The sequence below is a fragment of the Sitophilus oryzae genome, unplaced genomic scaffold (assembly GCF_002938485.1).
Source record: "Sitophilus oryzae breed Bouriz unplaced genomic scaffold, Soryzae_2.0 scaffold_359_pilon_pilon, whole genome shotgun sequence".
NCBI classification, from domain to species: domain Eukaryota; kingdom Metazoa; phylum Arthropoda; class Insecta; order Coleoptera; family Curculionidae; genus Sitophilus; species Sitophilus oryzae.
The window spans coordinates 704,734-725,999 of record NW_022146928.1 but is presented as its reverse complement, the minus strand read 5'-3'; the positions used below and the strand labels follow the sequence as shown (position 1 = coordinate 725,999).

General features: G+C 31.7%; 1 protein-coding gene and 2 long non-coding RNA genes across 4 annotated transcripts in view; 2 read left to right on the top strand and 1 right to left on the bottom strand.

Moving 5' to 3' along the window:
- The window catches only part of LOC115884998 (adiponectin receptor protein), a 29,171-nt gene extending 9,085 nt beyond the window's left edge, over window positions 1-20,086 (bottom strand). The window contains 3 exon segments of the mRNA XM_030903739.1: window positions 8,866-8,993; window positions 19,242-19,426; window positions 19,867-20,086. Coding sequence (XP_030759599.1) covers window positions 8,866-8,993; window positions 19,242-19,385 — 272 coding nt within the window. The 5' untranslated portion in view covers window positions 19,386-19,426; window positions 19,867-20,086.
- LOC115885019 lies at window positions 5,395-5,628 on the top strand. The gene is made up of 2 exons (XR_004050665.1): window positions 5,395-5,443; window positions 5,572-5,628. It is a non-coding gene; the product is annotated as an uncharacterized LOC115885019 (long non-coding RNA).
- On the top strand, window positions 14,946-16,507 carry LOC115885018. 2 transcript variants are annotated; one of them, XR_004050663.1, is made up of 4 exons: window positions 14,946-15,658; window positions 15,715-15,789; window positions 16,008-16,182; window positions 16,241-16,507. It is a non-coding gene; the product is annotated as an uncharacterized LOC115885018 (long non-coding RNA). The 2 variants fall into 2 exon arrangements; XR_004050664.1 differs by having other exon boundaries at window positions 15,991-16,182.
- Window positions 20,087-21,266: the final 1,180 nt, after the last annotated feature.

Here is a 21,266-nt window from a genome sequence, read left to right as displayed (position 1 = left end):
ATGAAACTACCCGTCAAATATTACCAAGTTATATAATAATATCGCTATATTGTTTTTTTCTCAGGCTCAGGACATAAATGTGAGAAAATTTTATCCAGTTTGTATGTTAATGGAAATTCTTGCTTTGCTTTATCATCACCATTACAAATGATTAATTCGACGCGAACGAAGTCGCAGGTACACACGCTAGTAATTAATAATAACTAAAAGATATTAATACATTTTAAAAAAAGGTTTTTTACTATAAGTGCGATTTGTAAAAATTCTAAAGAAATTAAAAATGTAAATCTTGTAATACCTTCAGAAGGTCTAACGTGTATTCTAATTTATTACTCAAACTAATAAAACTTTTTAGTTTAGTTTTAACAAGCCGGCTGCTTTTATGGTAGCGATCGTAGTGTTATGTACCAGTTTTGCTAGTTGCGACATAACTAGGGGCTATCTAGGGGACATAACTAGCGCTAACGTCCATAAGAAATTTAAGCACAAGTTGATCTAAAAGGTGTATACTATTAATATTGATTAAATTATATTTTATCCTCATTGTATATTCCTATTTTTTTTGGTACTTCTTCCTCTATGAGATGCGAGACCTTGTCGGGCACTTTGGCTGGGTTTAAGAAGCATCTCACTTTCTTGTCCCTCGCAGTAGTGCCGTAACTAGGGAATGGCCACAAGACTTCCGCCCGGACCAAGAGGAGACAACCACACCAAAAACCTAAATCCTACAATGGAGGGACCAGGTTAAGAGGATGCGTAGCTAGATAGAGGGCCAGCCTGTACTAGACTCAACCTTGGGCCACCAAGGGGCACTCCATTGTATTCTCGTCTCTCTTCTACATGCGCGGCTCTGTAGACGTGGCCGAATAACCCTTGTGGTGACGCTGGAGGGAAACCTCCTAACAACAGTGAGAACATTACCAGTGCAAGCTCCAAGGGACCAACCCCAAAGGGAACTACAGGAGCGGCAGCTGACACTTGCGAGAGACCAGCCTCCACAAGTGGCACACAAGCTACCATTTGTAAAAAATGTCTATACCTATGTGGCGGATTCATCTCTCCAAAAAAATCCTATATGGGTATTTCGCCACTGCATTTTAACAGAACGCCAACGGTTTTTGTAGACGTATCTATTTTAAAAAACTAAAATGTTCTCGAATAGTCGAATTTAAATATTTTAAATAGTTTTTTTTTCTTTATTCTTTGTATTTTTTTGCTTCCGACGACGTTAAGCATCTTTTTGTTTGACTCAAACACATAAAATAACTATTTTATTTTGTAGATTTTCTTGCAGTGGCGAAAATCCAATATAGGATTTTTTTTGGAGAGAATCTACCATTTCCTCTACCAAGCGGGCTAGAGGACCCGCTGGGGGTAGATGTCAGCGGAGCAACAGTACGGAGATACCTCCAACTGGTCCATGAAGGATGTGCTCCAGAGGAAGCAAAAGCGAAAACACTCCTCCAAAAAGAGGAGAATAAAGGGTAAAGGAACCCAGAAACAGCACGGCGCGTCTCCACCAAACGGCAAGAGAAAGAGAACATATGGCCTCTGCTCCGGCAAAGAGAGAAAAAGGCAAACTGAAAAGCCGTCCAACGCCAGGAGGCAAACAGGGACGTACCACCAGCTTTGCCAGAATTGACGAGTCATCAACTCGAGGGAGGAGGGTCATGGTCAAGTCCTCACAATAGGAATTGACCTCAAATCCAAGAAGGCGATAAAGAAAGAGACATATATCCACTATTATAGATTCGGGACAACACCGGTATCAGGTCTAGGGAGAGACCAAGTTAAAAGGTGGAAAAAATGGAGATCCTCCAGCCTTCACCTCACGGGCACCTCAGACGGAGACAAGGCCAAACACTAACCATGGAAGTCAAACACTAACCATCTGTTGTCAGAGGAAGATGGGAAATACCCTGTATGTTCTCCTTCTCGTGTTGACATTTTTTCGGCAGTTTTATTATCATTTGAAATTGTCACAACATAACGCGTCGCACAGTTTGTTTTTTATTAACAACGTTACATTACACAAACTTCGTACCGAGAATTTTATAGTTTATATAACTGCACTAGTAAAAACTAAAATACTTAAGTACATATATGACAAAGCCACGATTTCAATGCGATCAACAGGAACGGTAATCGGGACTGCGTAAAATACAGAGCCGACGAGTTCTGATTTCTGCCGTACCGAGCGCTGCTGTCCAAATTTTAAAAGTTGACTGAAATGCACCAAGCCTATAGCACAATACAAAGAAAAAATATGACGACCAAATAAAAATTCCATTTTTCTATACAGGGTGTCCCAGAAATAAGTGCAGATATTTTAACTGGTAGTATAGTTCAACCCCACAAACACGCCTATGAGGTTTTTTTGCGAAAAAAAAATGTTGAAAATTTTATATTTTTCTTGACATTTTCCGGAAAATGTTGAAAAACTTTTGAGTGCCACTGTTCACTCTCCGGGAAATTCGTTTACCGGGCATAGAGAGTGTCGGAGAGAATGCAACGTTGCCACCTCCCACCATACCCACATTCTGCATGTTTATCTATAAATTCAATTATTTTAAGTTGCTACAGAAAAAAATACGAAAATTTATTTTATTCATATTAGTGTAGATTGCTCTACTAATTCTAGAGAAATGCGCAATATTTTAAATACTTTTTACAGTGGAGTAAACTGAAAAAATAAATCTTAACAATTATCATAGCTTCTTTTTTCGCCATATTAGGAAATATTTTCAATCGTTTCAATAAACAATTATAACCTATAATGTTTAGTTAGAGCTTACCCTTTTAATGAAAGTGTTTTTTATCCAGCACACATATACGCAAACACATACACACCAAATATCTATTAAACTGAACATCACAAACCTATCACATGCCTATCACTTTTAAAATATTATTTAAAATTTTTCACATGATAATAATCAAACACTAAACTCATAAATTCAATAAAAAATGTTAAAAAAACTTGCTTTAATAACTTATATCCGGCGGTTGATGGTAGACAGACATTACGGGGTTTTCTTCGACATTTCTTCAAAACCGACGCAACCCCAACGACGATTTCGAAAACACTGAAGGAACAGGAAGGAATTACAAATCACAAATTTTTATTTGGAAATTTTTTGACTTAGTGTCCTCTACTGGACTGATGTATTACTATTATGGGTCAACGTTTTGGTGGTTGTATAAAGATAGATAAATCAATTTTCTAAATGTTTAAGGTATGGAGTAGGGATGTCCCAAAAATAAAATAAAAGTACAAGAAAGAATTAAGGTAAAATCAAAGAATATTCTACGTTATCTAAAATATAAAAATATGGGAAGCCCCGACAAAAATCTGACACCTGATATCAAAGTGATAAACAAACATCGGCGCATGCGGCAGCGAGCACTTACACTTAATTTTTCAATTCATTGCTAGATAGCCTTTTACTAGGGATGCACTGAAAACAAATATTCCAGCAAAACTAAAGTGTTTTTTCTTATTCCAACAAATAAATAAACCTGTAAAACTGTATAAATAAAATCGGTCTTCGATTTAAAAAAAAAGATCGATTATACCAAAAGATCGTTGACAAAAATCAAGTCGATTAGATAAAAATCGATCTCCGATTAAAATCGATTCGAAACCTACATCCCTAGTATGGTGTGTAGTTCTGTAGTTTAAGGTTATGTTTCTGTTTAAGGCATTGAATAAGAAGACTAAGGAAGGGGCATATCAAAAATCTTAGGTACACCGCGATGGGCCTCAAATATGGCCGACTTAAATTCCGGTTTATCAGTGTCGTTCTAATTATATTTAAAAAATGTAAAACTATGATGTAGGGTAGACGTGGGGTAGACTCAATAATTTGTTGTTTTATTTTACGTTGTGAATAAATGTTGGTAGTTATTAAAATTGTTATAAAAATATATAATTCTAATAAAAATAGATAAGTTATAATAAGTATTTATTAACACAAACATCCGATACGCTACTGAAGCAGGTAAGTCAAATTAACGTATCTAAATTCTTTGACATCTAATCTTTGACAAGTAATAAATAAAAGCTAAAATGCAAGAAAAATATATAATTTAGTAAATTTAAGTGAATTTCATAAATGATCGGTTTACTACACTTATGTATATTATATAGTCACTTACTAGCGAAAAGTTGTTCCATTATTTCACTCTATTTTTGCCGAGATCTACCGCACGCTACACAACCAACTATTTTAGAGTCTTTTTCGATAAATCGCGATAGTGTCACTGTTAATTTAAGTTCTGCCACAATTTCCATCTAGATTTACTACCTTTATACAACTATCAGTAGTAGAATAAATAATAAATAACATAAAATAAGCTCCGTAAAGACTGACAAATATTCGTCAATTATTCAATTTCAAATCAAATTCAAATGTGTCAAATGAATCGTCAAACAGAACTGTCAAGGATCCCCACCCTAGAGTGCTTTTATGGTGCTTTTTCCGCCCACCATGCATGAATACAGTACGTCTGTCCGTTCTATAGCTACGGGATATCCGTGAGAGGGGAAACGATATACTCTCGATGTTTTTCGTAAAAAATTAGATGACGCGTCCCATCAATAAAAATTCGACAAATTTGCAAGTAGCCAATAAAATGAGTGGGCGGAGCGATTTGCGGTGACGTACTCGTCAAGTCGACGTATCAAATATATTGTTGTTTATTTAATTGTTTTTTGTCCGCATTCCTTTCATAGACACAGATCCAGCAGACGTACTGTACATGGATAGCATTATGCTCCTTCCTTAGTCTTCTTATTCAAAGGTTTAAGGTTATTCGTGGGTTATTAAACTCGCACAAAACAGAAAACAACAAAAAACAATGCAAATAATGCCAAATAAACCTGTAAAAAAGAACTTTTATTATTCAAAATGAAATATCATATAATTCAGTTGGTATACGAATATTTTTTGATTTATTTATAATGTTTTGTGTCAAAAATATGTGAGAAATGAGGTAAACAGTTTAAATATCTTAATAAATTCGTTTTTAATTTATTAACCTTTCAGGTATCTACCTAATGGTAGGAAGAAATTATTTATGTAATGGTAGGAAAAATAATTTCACTTTAATTACGTATTAGAAAATCAGTAATCTTAAATTAGGATGCATCGATGGAGAAGAAGGCAATTGTAATCACAATACAATAATAGATCTACAAATACCAAGCAATACATTAAATCAAAAATCTCAGTAACAGTGTTGTAATTATGTACTCCCTGTAGTCTTATTATGTATAAAGTTTTGTTTTACATGAAAATAATTATCCCATTTAATTATGCATTAAATTTTAGTGTCAGCTTATTGATAGCTCGATTACCAGTCAAATAGTTTCGATGTTTTCTATACTATGAAGAAAATTTGATCTGATTAGATTAATTCAGATGTAAATTTATGTTATACGGTAAGATATTTTTAAACAAACCAAGAAAGTTCTCTTCAGACAAGTTCTGGTCTGAAATTGCAAATATTAATGAAAAAGTTATACATGTAGTTTTCTATTCATAAATGATATTATTGATTTTATTCTAGGTGAATGTATCGAGTCATATATTATGCAGAATATATTGAGAAAAATGGTAAACTAACTAAAAGTGCTAACAAAATTTCTTAGGAAGTTATCTATATAGCTAATTATTAGAAGCTGTAACAAATGTTCAAAGAGTCAGAGTATACTTTATTAGAAGTGTGTTAGATAGAATTATACACTTTAAAGAAAATATATTTTATTATTGGAGATAATGCATATTGTGTAATGCATATAATATGTGAAATCTATTATTACACACAAAGATTGAAAATTATTTAAAAAGCTACCTGTATGTTGTCTCACAATCTCATTCAGTGAATGGGTTATTAAAAATTGAACATATCTATACAGAATATTGTGGATATGGATATCTGGAAAGCATGTTATAACCATTTTTATTTTTAGGATTTATGAAACGATTATATAAATATACTAACAACAAATTGCAATGCATCTGTATATTAGAGACAAAGATGAAAGAGAGTAACAAGAATATATGTATTCAAAAGAAAAGTATCAAGACCATTTGTAGTAATTAAAATTAAAGAATAAAATACATAAAATGTACCGTATGATCGAAAAAAAACGGCGTCCAGTTGGCTGGGAAATGACGATCAATGACATTTCCCATATAAATTTACATATAAAATGACAGCGACCTTCATTTCATAGCCATCGTTGACGCCGTTTTTTCTCGATCATACGGTAGTTTACGTGTGAACAAATTCTCGTTTCATATAAAAATTGGAGCTCTCTATCTAGAGTATATTTAAATATAAATGTTTTTATGTATTGGAAGGGGGACTGTAGTTTTAAAATATAATAAAGAAAATAGACTAAAAAACGTGTGTAAGTTCTTTTTAAACTATTCTGTAAGTTACGTAAATGTGTTTCAAATAGGTTGCTTTTCACAATAAAGTCAATACACCGTAGTTATGCTTTACTTTTTCAAAACACACTCTTGTTTTTTATTATCAACTCTCTGATTAATATTAGAAAATTTAGTTACATGAATATAATAGGAGCAGATAGTATGTTTCAAGTTTCAAATAATTAGAATATGATATGAGTACAAATAGCTTAAATATGATTGCTAATAAAATACTTAGTTTATACACATTTAGATATATCTCTTTAAATATAAATTAGTATTGCCACCATGCGATTAATGGGAAATACAATATGATCGTGAAAAAAAAAACGGCGTCAGCGATGTCTAAGAAATAAAGATCGCTGTCAATTTATGTGTAAAATTTTATGGAGAATGTCACCGATCGTTATTTTCAAGCCATTCTGGACGCCGTTTTTTTCGACCATACGGTATTTCTAGGTATGTAATTATGTCTCTAATATGTACTTAGGTAATTTTTTCCATTTGCCTATTGTTAATTATAACGTCGTCAAACTATAAAATTTGCTATATTTTTTACTTAAATTTTTTTAGTAATATCAGAACATGTTTTGAATAGTTTAATTAGTAATAAAGCTACTAACATGTTCAGTTATTTTATTTTTCTATAAAAGCTTTTTGATAAAAAAATAAGTATACTTGCTAAGACGTTAAATTGCCTGAGAAATTACGATCGATGCCATTTACCATCCAATTTTACACAATAAAATGCCATCGATTGTAATTTCAAAAGCTGAAAACTTGCCGCCGTTTTTTCCAATGAAATGGGCGGTGGGGAGAAAATTACAGATTCCTGTATTATATTAACGACTAACGACATTATTAATCGCATGTACACAAAGCATTGACACTATTAGAAATCGATCTAATTTCTAATAGTATCGAGCTTTTAAAATTCGAGAAAGTGATCGGAGATTGTGTTTACAGTGTTGTGAAATGTTCGTTAGTGCATATTTTTGTGTCAGTAATCGGTATCGGTATAGACAAATCGCGATGGAGTATACAATTCCGAGAGAGGTGGATATGCTAAGAAGAGCATACTTCCTGGCAGGGGAAAGCGCTGTAGAATCTCGGAGGCTTTATTCCGAAGAGTATCCGAATAGACAAATTCCTAATGCTCGAACCTTTGTAAGTATGGTTCAGCATTTGAGGGATTCGGGAAAAGCAACGAAGAATTGCTGTAAAACATTAAAAATTCCATGCTCAGAAGAAGGAGAGCATGTATTGGAAATGGAGGTCGTCATTTTGAACAATTATTATAATAGTATGCAGTCAAGAAGCGAAGGGTATACCGGGTGGCGCATCATCGTTGGAAATATAGGATATCCCATGCAAATTTTGAACTGTCCAGATATTGGATCCCCTTATTCAAATTTGTAATGTATCTTTAAAAACTTTTTACGATTTAGCTCTAAAATTAATAGGGGAGCCAATATTTCCACAGTTGAAAATTTGCATAGTGTTGTTAAGAATTGTAGTGTTATGTGCAGTTTTAAGAGTGGTAAAATGGAAAAAACAGAAAGCTTTGCAGTTGTATCTCTCTGCTATAGGGATATCTTTTTTTATTGTTTGGTAAGTTTTTTTTCTTTTAGTTTATTTTGTGGAATGTGGAAAGTAGTACTGGCGATCAGCCACTTAAAAAAAAGTAACACACCGCTGCAGAACCTCTTGGGTGGTGTGGAATTTTGCAAGTACTTTTTAAGTCTTTCTAGTCGATGTGGCAACAGCGGGCGGCGAACAAGCCGAGATCTGCGAGATCCCCCGGCGGCTCTCTAAATGTCGCAATTTTTTTTCAAACTTTCAAAGTTAAATAACTTGGTTATTTTCAATTTATTTTAAAAATGGTAAAGAGAAAATATGTTTCTTTTGACCAGATCTACCACCCCTTAAAATATCTGCACTTATTTCTGGGACACCCTGTATATGTAAAAAGATTAATAAATAATTATATTAATAATTGAAATGCTTTGTAATCAATCCATTTAAATACAGAAGAATATGATGGATACAACTAATTATATACAATGTAGCTATCCTAAAAATATTTATATTATAAAAAATGTGTAAATAAGATATACGCATAACATAGGAAAATAAAACCCTAAGTCATCACAATACACCCAAAACTTTTACACTGGACGCGCGTTTCGCTTACCATGTTAGAATCATCAGTAGATGATTAAAACTGATTTAATTTCAATCATCTGCTGATGATGCTAACATGGTTAGCGAAACGCGCGTCCAGTGTAAAAGTAAAAGTTTTTTGGTGTAATGTGGTAATTTAGTGTTTTTTTTTGATGTTTTAACACCAATGGTTCCAACTCCCAACTGTAACATAGCGGCGTAAAATAAAAATTATAGCTACTTTTATGAAAGATCTAACTACAATATAGCAGACTCTACTCTACCTGTACCTAGGACCGCTGCCTTAAGCACGTCACTTATTTCAGAATCCAAAACATTTTCATCTTCAGGAGTGGAAGGTAGTGGACAACCAATGCAGTCCTCTTCTACCTAGAGAACGAGATTATTAATTATTATTACTTATTATACAGTGTGTCCAGATAAAGTCTGCATCATATGGAATTTTATTTTATCTATAGATTTAGGTCAAATTTGACTTTGTTGTTAGTTTTTGCCAATGACTAAAGAATCCAAGGACAAATAACATCCGAGAGCAAATTGTGCCGATGTCACCAAACAGTGCCGTGGCACATATTTTTCTTAACCTAGCTGTTTGAAGCAATATTTATATTTTTTGATAATTGTTTTGACTACGCCTATGGTGTATCATACTAATTAATTACGAAAAAAACGTATTAAAATGTTAACAAAAGGTACAAAACTAGTATCGACGTATAGCACATATCAAGTACATAGGTACCAGGTGTTGCATCGCCGAGCGGGACATAGGAAATCCCATGTAAATTTTAATGGGGTCAATTATTGGCTCCCTAATTATTTTAAAGAATAATTCTATTTAGGTTTATTGAAGAGCACTAAAACCCACATTCAAAAAAATAACTTTAGATATTTTTGATTAGTCCGTTTACGAGTTATCGCCGACTTCTTTTTAAATATTTCTCCTTTCTTATGACCCTGTATTTACTTATTAGCACCAGTCAAGGTAAAAAATAACTGTCAAATGAAGTTGTCATTTCAGAAATTTATCTATTTAGTGCTTTATTATTATTATTAAAAACTCATACCTACATCAAAAATATTAGCGCCATGAATTACACTACCGAAGAAAAAGTATTGATGATTAAATGGTATTATCAAGGAATTAGTTATCAAAGGTGTCGGACATGTTTGCTACTCTGTATCCGAATAGACCGATACCTGGAAAATCTACAATCGCAAGGAATATCCAGAGATTTGAGACCAAAGGTACCCTAATAAATAACTGCAGATGTGAAGCAAGGCAGGAACAAAGAGAAGATACAAGAAATGATACCGACTTGGAAGTTTTATTGTGCGTGGAGGAGAACGATGGAAAGATCAGCACAAGGAAACTTGAGGATGAAATAGGAATAGATCACACTACAGCGTTTCGAATTTTGAAACGACATAAATACTATTCCTTCAAGTATGAAAAGCACCAAGAGCTACGAGATGGGGATGAAATACGGCGGCAGGCGTTTTGTTTTGATATGATGGAAAGAGCAAACACGGATAGGGAATTTTTAAAAACATGTTTCACTGACGAATGCACGTTTACCTTAAATAATGAACCCAATGTTCAAAATTATCGATATTAGAACAAAGAAAACCAACACAGGTTTGTCGAAACAAGGACGCAATATCCACAGAAAGTAAATGTTTGGGCATGGATATTCGGACACAATATTATCGGGCCATTATTTCTTACGCGAAATTTAAATGCAGAATATTATTTGGAACTACTCGAAAATCATATTTTACCTTCTTTACATGATGCCGCTAGGGAAAATCAGGAAGTTTGGTACCAAATGGATGGCTGCCCGGCACATAGTACCCTGGCTATTCGGGAATATTTAGATAATAGTTTTAACGGAAACGTTATTGGCCTAAATCATAGAGTAAATTGGCCAGCAAAATCTCCTGATATTTCGCCAAATGATTTCTTTCTCTGGGGCCATTTAAAAAACAGGATATACAAGGATAAAAAATACCCAAATCTAGACGAGTTAAAAAATACTATTTCTGCCGAATACAATAGAATTTCAGTTTACCAACAAGCGAATGTAAGAAGAGAATTTTATGATCGCCTGGGTTATTATCTAGCAGTCGATGGAGGAATATTTGAACATCTTAAACCCTAAAGTTGTAACAATTTAATAGTACCTAAATTAATAAGTTATTGAATATTGTAATAATACTATAATTAACCTTGTAATTGATTACCTTTAATTCATATTAATTTGTATTTATAAATACATCTTTAAGATTTCCGATGAAGGAATGAGTTTTCAATAATAATAAAGCACTAAATAGGTAAATTTCTGAAATGACAACTTCATTTGACAGTTATCTTTTACCTTGACTGGTGCTCATAAGCATATACAGGGCCATAAGAAAGAAGAAATATTTAAAAAGAAATCGGCGATAACTCGTAAAAAAACTCGGCGTAAACGAGCTAATCAAAAATATCTAAAGTTATTCTTTTGAATGTGGGTTTTAGTGCTCTTCAATAAACCTAAATAGAATTATTCTCTAAAATAATTAGGGAAGCCAATAATTGACCCCATTAAAATTTACATGGGATTTCCTATGTCCCGTCCGACGATGCAACACCCGGTATAGATGTTAATTGAAATTGAAGAATAATTATCGAATTCAATAAGAAAATGAAACGTAACTCCTGGCTCTTTCTTATCGCTGCTGCTTTTACACTTGAAAGCTTGAACAACTAATCTCCATTGTAATAAAGTTTATATAAAGTTCACTACGCATAAACTATTAAAAATCGCTAAAATTGTCGCTGGTGACCAAATGATGACTCATTGTTTGCCATTAAAAGAATGGCCTCTAAGGTCACAAATTCTGCTGCAGCCCGTATATGGGCGTTACATGTCCTTATATTCTTTAGTCATTGGTTTTTGCTTTAAAATAGATTAAAAATGACATAATAGAATTTACACTGTTGCTAAAGCGTTGCTGGCCAAAAATTAATGGCTAAAAACGATTTTATTGGCCGAATTGAAAAAATTATTTCAAAAGGTTGTTTCTTTTTTAGTTTTACATAAGCACATTAATTTTCAACTATTTAGAGGAAAAATAAAATTTAATAGTTTTTAACCAATAGGAGCCGTCTTGTGGTAGAAGGAAAATTAATTGATGGTACTCCATTTGTTAGTCAAATATTTATCGAGTGGTTGTATATTCAGTTAAATTTATTGAATCAATTAATAGTTTTTAAAGAAAAATAAATTTAGCTGTAAAAAATTAGACCAAAGTGATGCAAAGCATGAATAACTTCCCCATTTATTGAGATAGCATCGTGAAATTTATATCTGTACATGCTTGAAACTTATTTGTACAATACTTAAATTGATAAAATACTATTGTTTTGTTTGTGTAAATAAAAGTATTATAAAAAAATTGTTTAACTAACTTACTATACAGGGTGCTACAAACTCGAGGTACGAGCATTGGTATCTTGGAAACCGTAATAGATACAAAGATGGTTAAATTGGAGCAAAGTTGCGCCTTGGGATATTCACCAAAATGCTATCAAAGAAGTTTTTAAAACTTCAAGAATTGCTGAGTTTTTTGGAAAAAACGAATTTTTTTGAAAATCAATTTTATTTTTTCCTGTCGTTACTTTTTAGAAAATCAAAAAACTAATTGCATATTCTCATAGCCAGTTTATTAGGGCTATCTGACAGTATTTTTAGATTTTCAAATTAGCTGATAATTTGTGAGATAACGAAGCCGACTTCATTTTTTTAAATACGGACCTGCATTTTTTATATCAGCTTTTGAAAGAACTCGGTCTCCTGAGTACAACGATATGCCACACTTTATATTTTGTTTTGTTTTGGGTACCTTAACAACAACAAAACTTTAATTATTATTTAAAATATTTTCAAGTCCGACCCTGGTTTAAAATATTTAATCTGATTATATTCATTGCAACAGTATTGATCAGCGCTAATTAACATTGAATTAGGAATCGAGCCAATTGAAAGATTCAAATAAATAATATTCAGCTCAGCAATTTAAAAATATTATTTTTAACTTTTTTTTATTGTGAATTTGAAATTCTCAGTGTACGATCTAAAAATATGCATAATGTTAATCGTAGTTATTATAAATCACCTTCTACAAACTAGTTTCTAATGCTCTACATGTTCGAAAGGGTTATCACCTTGCCTATTGCACAAATTTATTATTCTTTCAATTTTATTTATACCTCTTTGAACATATCTCCTTCTTATACTTCAGAATGCATTTTGTACTCTTTATTGTAAATGTTGAAAAATATTGATTTCACTTTTACAAATGACCTCAAGTAATGCAATTATTTTTTTTATTGAATTTGATTTTTCGCATTCAATGTTTTACCCCACGTTATAGTTAAATTTGAAGGCTTATCAATATTGTAACGATGAATAATTTAAATATTTAAAAAACAGAGCAGGACTTGAAATTAGATTAAATAAGTTTTGTGTTTTAATGTCCTAAACAAAAAAAAAGTATAAAGTGTGGCATATCATTGTACTCAGAAAACCGAGTTCTTTCAAAATCTGAAATAAAAAATGCAGGTCCTTATTTAAAAAAATTAAGTCAGCCTCTGTATCTCACAAATTATCAGCTAATTTAAAAATCTAAAATACTATCAGATACCTCTAATAAAGTGGCTATGAGAATGTGCAATTAGTTTTTTGATTTTCTAAAAACTAACGACAGGAAAAAATAAAACTGATTTTCAAAAAAATCCGTTTTTTTTTCCAGAAAACTAAGTAATCCTTGAAATTTTTAAAACTTTTTTGATGGCATTTTGGTGAACATCCCAAGGCGCAACTTTGCCCCAATTTAACCATCTTCGTATCTATTACGGTATTCTTCGTATCTATTATCACAACCAATTAAGGTTGATTCTCACTATACCTTCCGTTTCTATTCCACATCCATTCCATATCCGTTCCGTATTTTTTATTGTATTGACACTATACATAAGCTTCCGTTCCGTATCAGTTCCATACTTTTTATTTCCATACTTTTTATTGTACAATTTATATCATTACCAAAGTTTTATTTTAAAAATTCGTATCTTTTAAAAAAGGTAATAGATTTAATTAAGAAGTGAAAGAATAAATAAATATCAGCAAAATGTTAACATAGCTGGCACAAATATAAGAACTTGACAACACTGTGTCCGATACGCTTCAATTCGTCCGCCAAAAAAATGTATGAAAGGAAAGGATATGGAACGGAAGGGAAAAGGATCGGATAGTGTGCATTGTCCTATTCATTTACATGATATAATATTTTATGTAAACGGAAGAGAGCTGATATGGAAGGTATAGTGAGAATCAACCTTTATTCATAGTTTTTATCATGTAAACCAATTTTTCAACAACAAAATTTAACTTTTCGTAAAAAAAAACATTATAAATTAATTCATAACATTTAACTATGATGAGATGGTTGAACGCATGAACAGAACCATTATCTGGTCTTTGATCATCAAAGAGACTGGGACAAATTCCTTCCCCTGTTCCTGCTGGTCTACTGTTAATCCGTCCAAGAATCCACAGGGCAAACTCCAGTCAGCATCGTTATGAGGTGGGAAGTCCGCCTAACATGTGATCTAAAGTTTGGTTGCCTAACGAGAGAAGATGTCGCTGATCTAAGTTTACTTATATAATATTTACACCTTCAGTAATTTTATTTGTACCATACCATCAAAAAAAAATGCATAAAAGGTGACTTGGTCGGTCATATAGTACATCTTAACTGCCAGTTCCTGTTATTTTAAGTCGTTTTGTTTATATAGGTGTTTTTATTATTTTTTAGAAATTTAATGTTTAATACTGTATTGTCAAATAATATATTTTAAATTATTAAATGATCAGCCACTGGAATAATTCTTTTTTTAAAATAATTTTTATTCTAAAAACTAAAGACCGATTATAGACCGATTTGACGATTTATTTACATTTCTCTCAAATTTTTATAGTAGACAGAGAGCGCATGAGAGAGCTACTTTGAATAAGAAGACTAAGGAAGGAGCATATCAAAAATCTATGGAGTGTAGAGGTAAGGAGAAATAACTCTTATGGGACTTTTATTGAAAAAGTGGTCACAAAATGGGAAGAATAAGGGTTCGCCAAATGACCACAGTGGCGCTAAAAACGCATAAATCTAAAAAATGAAAAGTAAGAGAAGATAAGAGAATAAAAATAAATATAACCAAGCATTACCCAAAAAAAGTTTTGTTTTTATTTTTTAGAATATAAAATAATTATTGTTTATGAATATTTTGTGCTTTATTTATTATTTAACAATGGTTAAAGTGTGTGTGGTGCGAAGTTGATTGAATAGCTGATGGAAAAATAAAGAACAAAGGCAAAGCCTGTAAAATACATATAATTATAATTCAGTATTGTATTATTTGTATTATATGTAAAAATTAGAGTCAATCAAAAGTGTAGTAAACATTTTTCGTAAGATTATTGACATACATGTTACAAAGTATATTTTTACAATCCTTTCTATAAAGTTACAACCTGAATAAAATTTATTTTTAATGATTTTAAAGTTTGACAGACATGCACAAATTGTTGGCATTTTTTTAAACAAATAAAAGTAGGAAATAAATAAAGTTGTAGGTACTTTCAAGAAATATAGTTAACTGTAAGTGCTGTATTTTAATAATCTATCAAAAATCAAAATCATCAGGATAATATTAGGTATTGATTTTCAAGAATTAGATTACAGCGATGGTCAAAAGCATTTAGATATTGCTTTGAAATCTACAGATAAGGTATGGCAGTTTCGTTTTAAAGAACAAGATGTTAAAGTTTATGATAAAATTGTCATCAGAAATACTGTCCACTTGCAGTATTTACATAGGAAAATGTTGGAGGATGAAGCTGTACCTACTGCCTCAGGTTAATTTAAATTCTGCAAGAGTTGCAACAACAGCAACAAGCAAGAAGGGCACCATTAAATGAATATTATACACATAAGTCTTATTATACAAAGAAAGAGTAATGTTATACACATAAATATTAACATTTTGTAGAGCAACAACAGAATAAAAAACCAAAATATGAACACCAGCAACTAAAACAGGAACCATTAAATGAATATTATATACGTAAGTACAATTTGATTGAATAAAAAACAGCGTCAGCGATGCCTATGAAATGAAGATTCCTGTCATTTTATATGTAAAATGATATGGAGAATGTCATCGAGATGTTCATTTCCAAGCCAACTGCACGCCGTGTTTTTTCGATCATACAGTATTATTATACACATAAATAGTAATATTATACACATAAACATCCCTTGATAGAGATCAACATTTTGTAGAGCAATAACAGCATCAAATAATGGAAATAATGGACCTTATTGCACAAATCAAAAACAAAATTTCAGCATTACTACTTTATTGGTTATATCAATAAAAGAAATTGAGTTTATCAGTCTAGATCCTACAAGCAAGCAGATCTATCACATAATTTTAAATGAAGATTTATCTATTATAGTATATATAAACACTTTGCATCTTTTATTCAATGTTGTAATGAATTAACAAATTCCAGGTAATTTATTCTAATAACGAAAAAAAAACTTTGGATCAAAAAATATTTTCTTTTGATGAGGTTTATGAATATTAAAGTCTGTTGAAGTTTGGCCATTATGTGTTGGTATACAATTTATTTATGATGTTACAGTAGTTAAACCATCCGAGTACAAAACATGTTTAAAATCCACTATTCTTAATGAATGGAAACTACCAACTTGAGAGGAAGCTAAGAGAAAGGTTCTATTGGGTGGACTACAAGGAAAAGGGATATACATGAGGATCTGGAAGGGCTATAACATTACGTCTCAAGCCGTGGGACAATAGGAAACGAAATTCAAAGGAAAATATTACAATACGTGGGATGCAAATTATAGTGCAAAGAATTGAGAAAAAGAATTATTAAAAGTAGTTATTGTTACGATAGTTAAACCATCCGACTACCAAATATATTTAAAATCCACTATTCTGAATGAATAGCAACTACCAACTTGGGAGGAAGCTGCGAGAACGATTCTATTGGGTGAACTACAAGGAAGACATGAGGATCTGGAAGGGCTATAAAATTATATTATTCCACGTCCCAAGCCATGCAAGCCATGTTGGAATAGCTGGGAGTGAAAAAGAAGATAATACTGCACACGATTCTTGTCTAGAAGTAGTTGATATTAAGGTAGTTAAGCCATCCGACTATTGAACATTTAAAATCCACTATTCTGAATGAATGGCAACTACGATGGCAAAACGTAAATAAATACTTGTACAGTATAAAATTACATTATATTGGCTTAATTTTTATATTAGTTATATAGTATTATTTTATAGTTATTTTTGACCTGCATTATATTTATTTAAATCCCATATAATCAATTAAACTTTAAATAGTTTCCTAATTATAATTAACATTAATTTTAAACTAAAGCTTTTTTTCATCTTGAATGAGATTTATGAAATAACTTATGAGAAAAAATAAAAAAAAGGCTCAGTCTATTGCTTCTGAATAATTGATAATAAAACCACATGTTGACTTACTTTTATACTAAATAAATGTAGGTATGAAGTTATTTTAAAGCTGCATTATATTTATTTTAAACCCATCACCAATTATTACTTTAAATAATTTTTTTCTTAATTATAATTAACATTAATTTTAAGCTAAAACGATCAGAATAATGTTTTCGTCGTCTTGAATGACATTTGCGAAATAACTTATGAGGGCTATAAAAAAAGAGCCTAGTCTATTGCTGCTGAATAAAAATCTGTAATTTATTACATGTGACATAAAATAAATTTGTATTTTTTGAAACCTGCGGCTTCACGTATATGATTCACGTCAAATATTTATGTCTTTTGAATCAGCTGTTCTAAAAATGTTCAGCGCATGTCTTAAATTTTAGGTTTTTGCTACAGCAGCGCCATCCTAATTCTTCCCTTTTTTTGACCATTTTTTAATGCACGGAGTTGTTTCTCCTTACCTCTACACTCCATACAAAAATCTTAGGTCCACCGCGATAGGCGTCAAATATGGCGGACTTAAATTCCGGTTTATCAGTGCCGTTCTAATTTTATTTAAGAAATGTAAAACTATGATGTAGGGTAGACGTGTGGTAGACTCTATAATTTTTTATTTATTTTACGTTGTGAATAAATGTTGGTAGTTATTAAAATTGTTATAAAAATATAAAATTTTAATAAAAATAGATAAGTTATAATAATTATTTATAACCATAAACATCCGATACACTACTGAAGCAGGTAAGTCAAATTGACGTATCTAAATTCTTTGACATCTAATCTTTGACAAGTAGTAAATAAAAGCAAAAATGCAAGAAAAAATATATAATTAGTTAATTTAAGTGAATTTCATAAATGATCGGTTTATTACACGTATGTATTTTATATAGTCACTTACTAGCGAAAAGCCGTTCCATTATTTCACTTGATTTTTGCCGAGATCTACCGCACGCTACACAACCAACTATTTTAGAGTTTTTTTCTATAAATCGCGAGTGTCACTGTTACACCTTTATACAACTATCAGTAGTAGAATAAATAATAAATAACATAAAATAAGCTCCGTAAAGACTGACAAATCCACAAAATTTCGAATCAAATTCCAATGTGTCAAATGAATCGTCAAACAGAACTGTCAAGGATCCCCAACCTAGAGTCCTTTTTTCGACCACCATGCTTGAATACATTGGAATACATGGATAGCATTATGCTCCTTCCTTAGTCTTCTTATTCAAAGAACAGCTACTGTTTTTTGCTTTTTTGCCGTTTAGGGAATACCGTAAACTGTCATAAATCAAGGGTCAGCGAAAATCTACGCTGAATGTCAGCGGCTGTGTTCACTGAACGCGTCCAATGCGACCTTCGCCTCGTGTCTGAGGGTGCAACCACACTATCTTAGAAACGACCTTGAATAGTTTTCCAGTAATTCTATTGGCTGAAAAATTCATCTGTCAAATATTTCAGCCAACAGAATTACTGGAAATCTATTCAAGATCATTACGCCGTTTCTAGGATAAGTGTAGATGCACCCTGAATAATGAAATCGCAAACATTCTACACTGTCTATTGCACTCCTATATATAAGTAGCAATGACCACAGTGTAAAAGAAACAGACTATCACAAGTATTGATTGCATAGAGGTCGCGCTAAATTCAAAAAATAAACTCCCCACATAAATATTTGTAAATAAGTTTAATAATTAGTTTTTAAGAATTATATAGTATCTCGTATTCTTTAGTGTAAATAAACTCTGTTAAATAAATAAAACTTTAAATTATCCACGCAGAACCCAGTAAAAACGTAACAAATAACAACACTTTCACAACTAGGGTTTCCATAAAGGCTTTTGGAAATCCCAGACAAGCAAACTCAGAAATCTGGACAAAATCTGGACAATTGAAAATTATAGAGTGTCTATTTAGATAAAATATAACTACAAAATTATTTTTATTCCATAAAAAACTGCAAAAAATATATTAAAATGCATTTATTAATGAATACTTACTAATGAATTTACATCATCCTCCAATAAATCTTTTATTTCTGAAGCTATTGATTCACTGTCTGGGTCCCAAATTTTTCTTTTTCTAAGGCCCACATCAGATTCAGCAAAAGAATCTTCAGCATCACTGTAGTGTGATTGAGACATTTTCAAATTCTTATTAATAGCCAAAAAATACTTCTGCACGTCTAAAAACCATATAACAATTTATTTAAACCATTTCTACTTCAATAGAATATTAAAATAAATTAAATAATACCTAGGTCTTATGATAAATACTGCAAACATAAAGAATATTTTGCCAATCTATTTTAAACTTTTGGAGATCACCGAGTCTGAACGATAATCGTATCACCAATAATATTTGATAATCGCAAAACTTGAACTTATATATTCTGCACTAATACAAAGGTCAAATTTAGGAATAATATGAGAATAATAAAATGTATATACCTATATATTCATTAGCGATAACAAGTGAAAGTTGTAATATCACTACTATAAAATATGTTTGCAAAATAGTATAGTAATCACTACACTAAACATAAAATAATATCCTATTTTTCAGTTTAATGAGACCATAAAGTATACATGGCTATTCGTTCGTTAGATAATTAAAATATGTTACCTCTCTTATAATTATCGAGGAGAGAGCACAGTAAGTTTTTCTTAATTACAGATGATTAAGTAACTGAAATTTTAACACTTAAAATTTAGAAAGTTGTTCCAGAAACAAGAAAATATCCCACAAAATAGGTCCCCAAAAAATGACTGACGATTGACGACTGGAATTCAGAAGTGACATAGAAGTGACATTCGCGAATGGCGACAGTTCTGACAGTTCACGTCACGTCGGGACCAAGGTCTCAGAACAGCTGTCATTAGTCATTTATCGTCGTTTTTGCACAGATAAAAGATTAACAGCCATAGAAGCTATTTAAATACCAACAAAATCGCAATTTCTCAGGGATGAATGTGTAATGAAAAAGAAACCATAATCACAGCCATAATGGCAAAAACTAATTTAGTTTTTTAGGCTTTGTGACTACTGTTTTAATTGTGATTTGACTGTGGTTTTATCTTGTATTTTTACACGAAAACGTATAAAAAAGACGTAAACGCCTTCCTTTCAGCAGATAGCAGATTGTTAAATTACATCCTATCCTTTCTTTTAAAAAATAAACATAATTAACGTAAAAAAAGAGAAAGGGACAAGGAACCCGGTTTATATACCCATCCCTGAATTAATTCAAAATTTTAAATAAAGGAGCGTAGTTTTTCTAAAATCTTTGTAAAACAATACCGCTCCAAAACAAATTTAGGTAATGGTGTGGATCCGGTGGCTGACCTTGAAACGAGTTTTTGCTGCATATAGTCACAGATACTACGCATGCGCACATCGTCGATGTTGCCAGTTTGCAAGTTATTTTGGAATTATTTTCAGTAGAAAAGAAATATGTGCTTTTCAGTGTTTTTTTGTCAATATATACCGTATGACTGAAAAACGGCGTCCAGTTGGCTGGGAAATGACGATTGAGGACATTTGCCATATAAAATGACAGCGATCTTTATTTCATAGTCATCGCTGACGCTATTTTTTTTCAATCATAGTACGCGGTATATTATTTATATTATTATTTTAATATTTCGCACAACACTTGATAAGGTTCCCAACCGTCCCGGATTGGCCGGGATTAACCAGGAATCAGAAAGTTTGTCCCGGCGAAAGTTTTGCCTTGGCCGGGACCTGGAAACTAAAAAAGTGTGTACTACATACATAATAAATTTTAATGTCTAATATTTAATGTATAAATATTAATATAATAATTTCAATTATTTAAAAGCTTAAAAATAATTGTCCCGGAATAGCTGATGCTCAAGTTGGGAATCCTCACTTGAAAGCTTATTATGTATTTTTATAGTCAATAAAATTAAATAGAAATAAAACTCTAGATTCTTATAATTAACCTAATTGCTCTAGATTATTGTACTACGTTTAAAAAGGGCTTTATTAAAAATTCGGGAAAT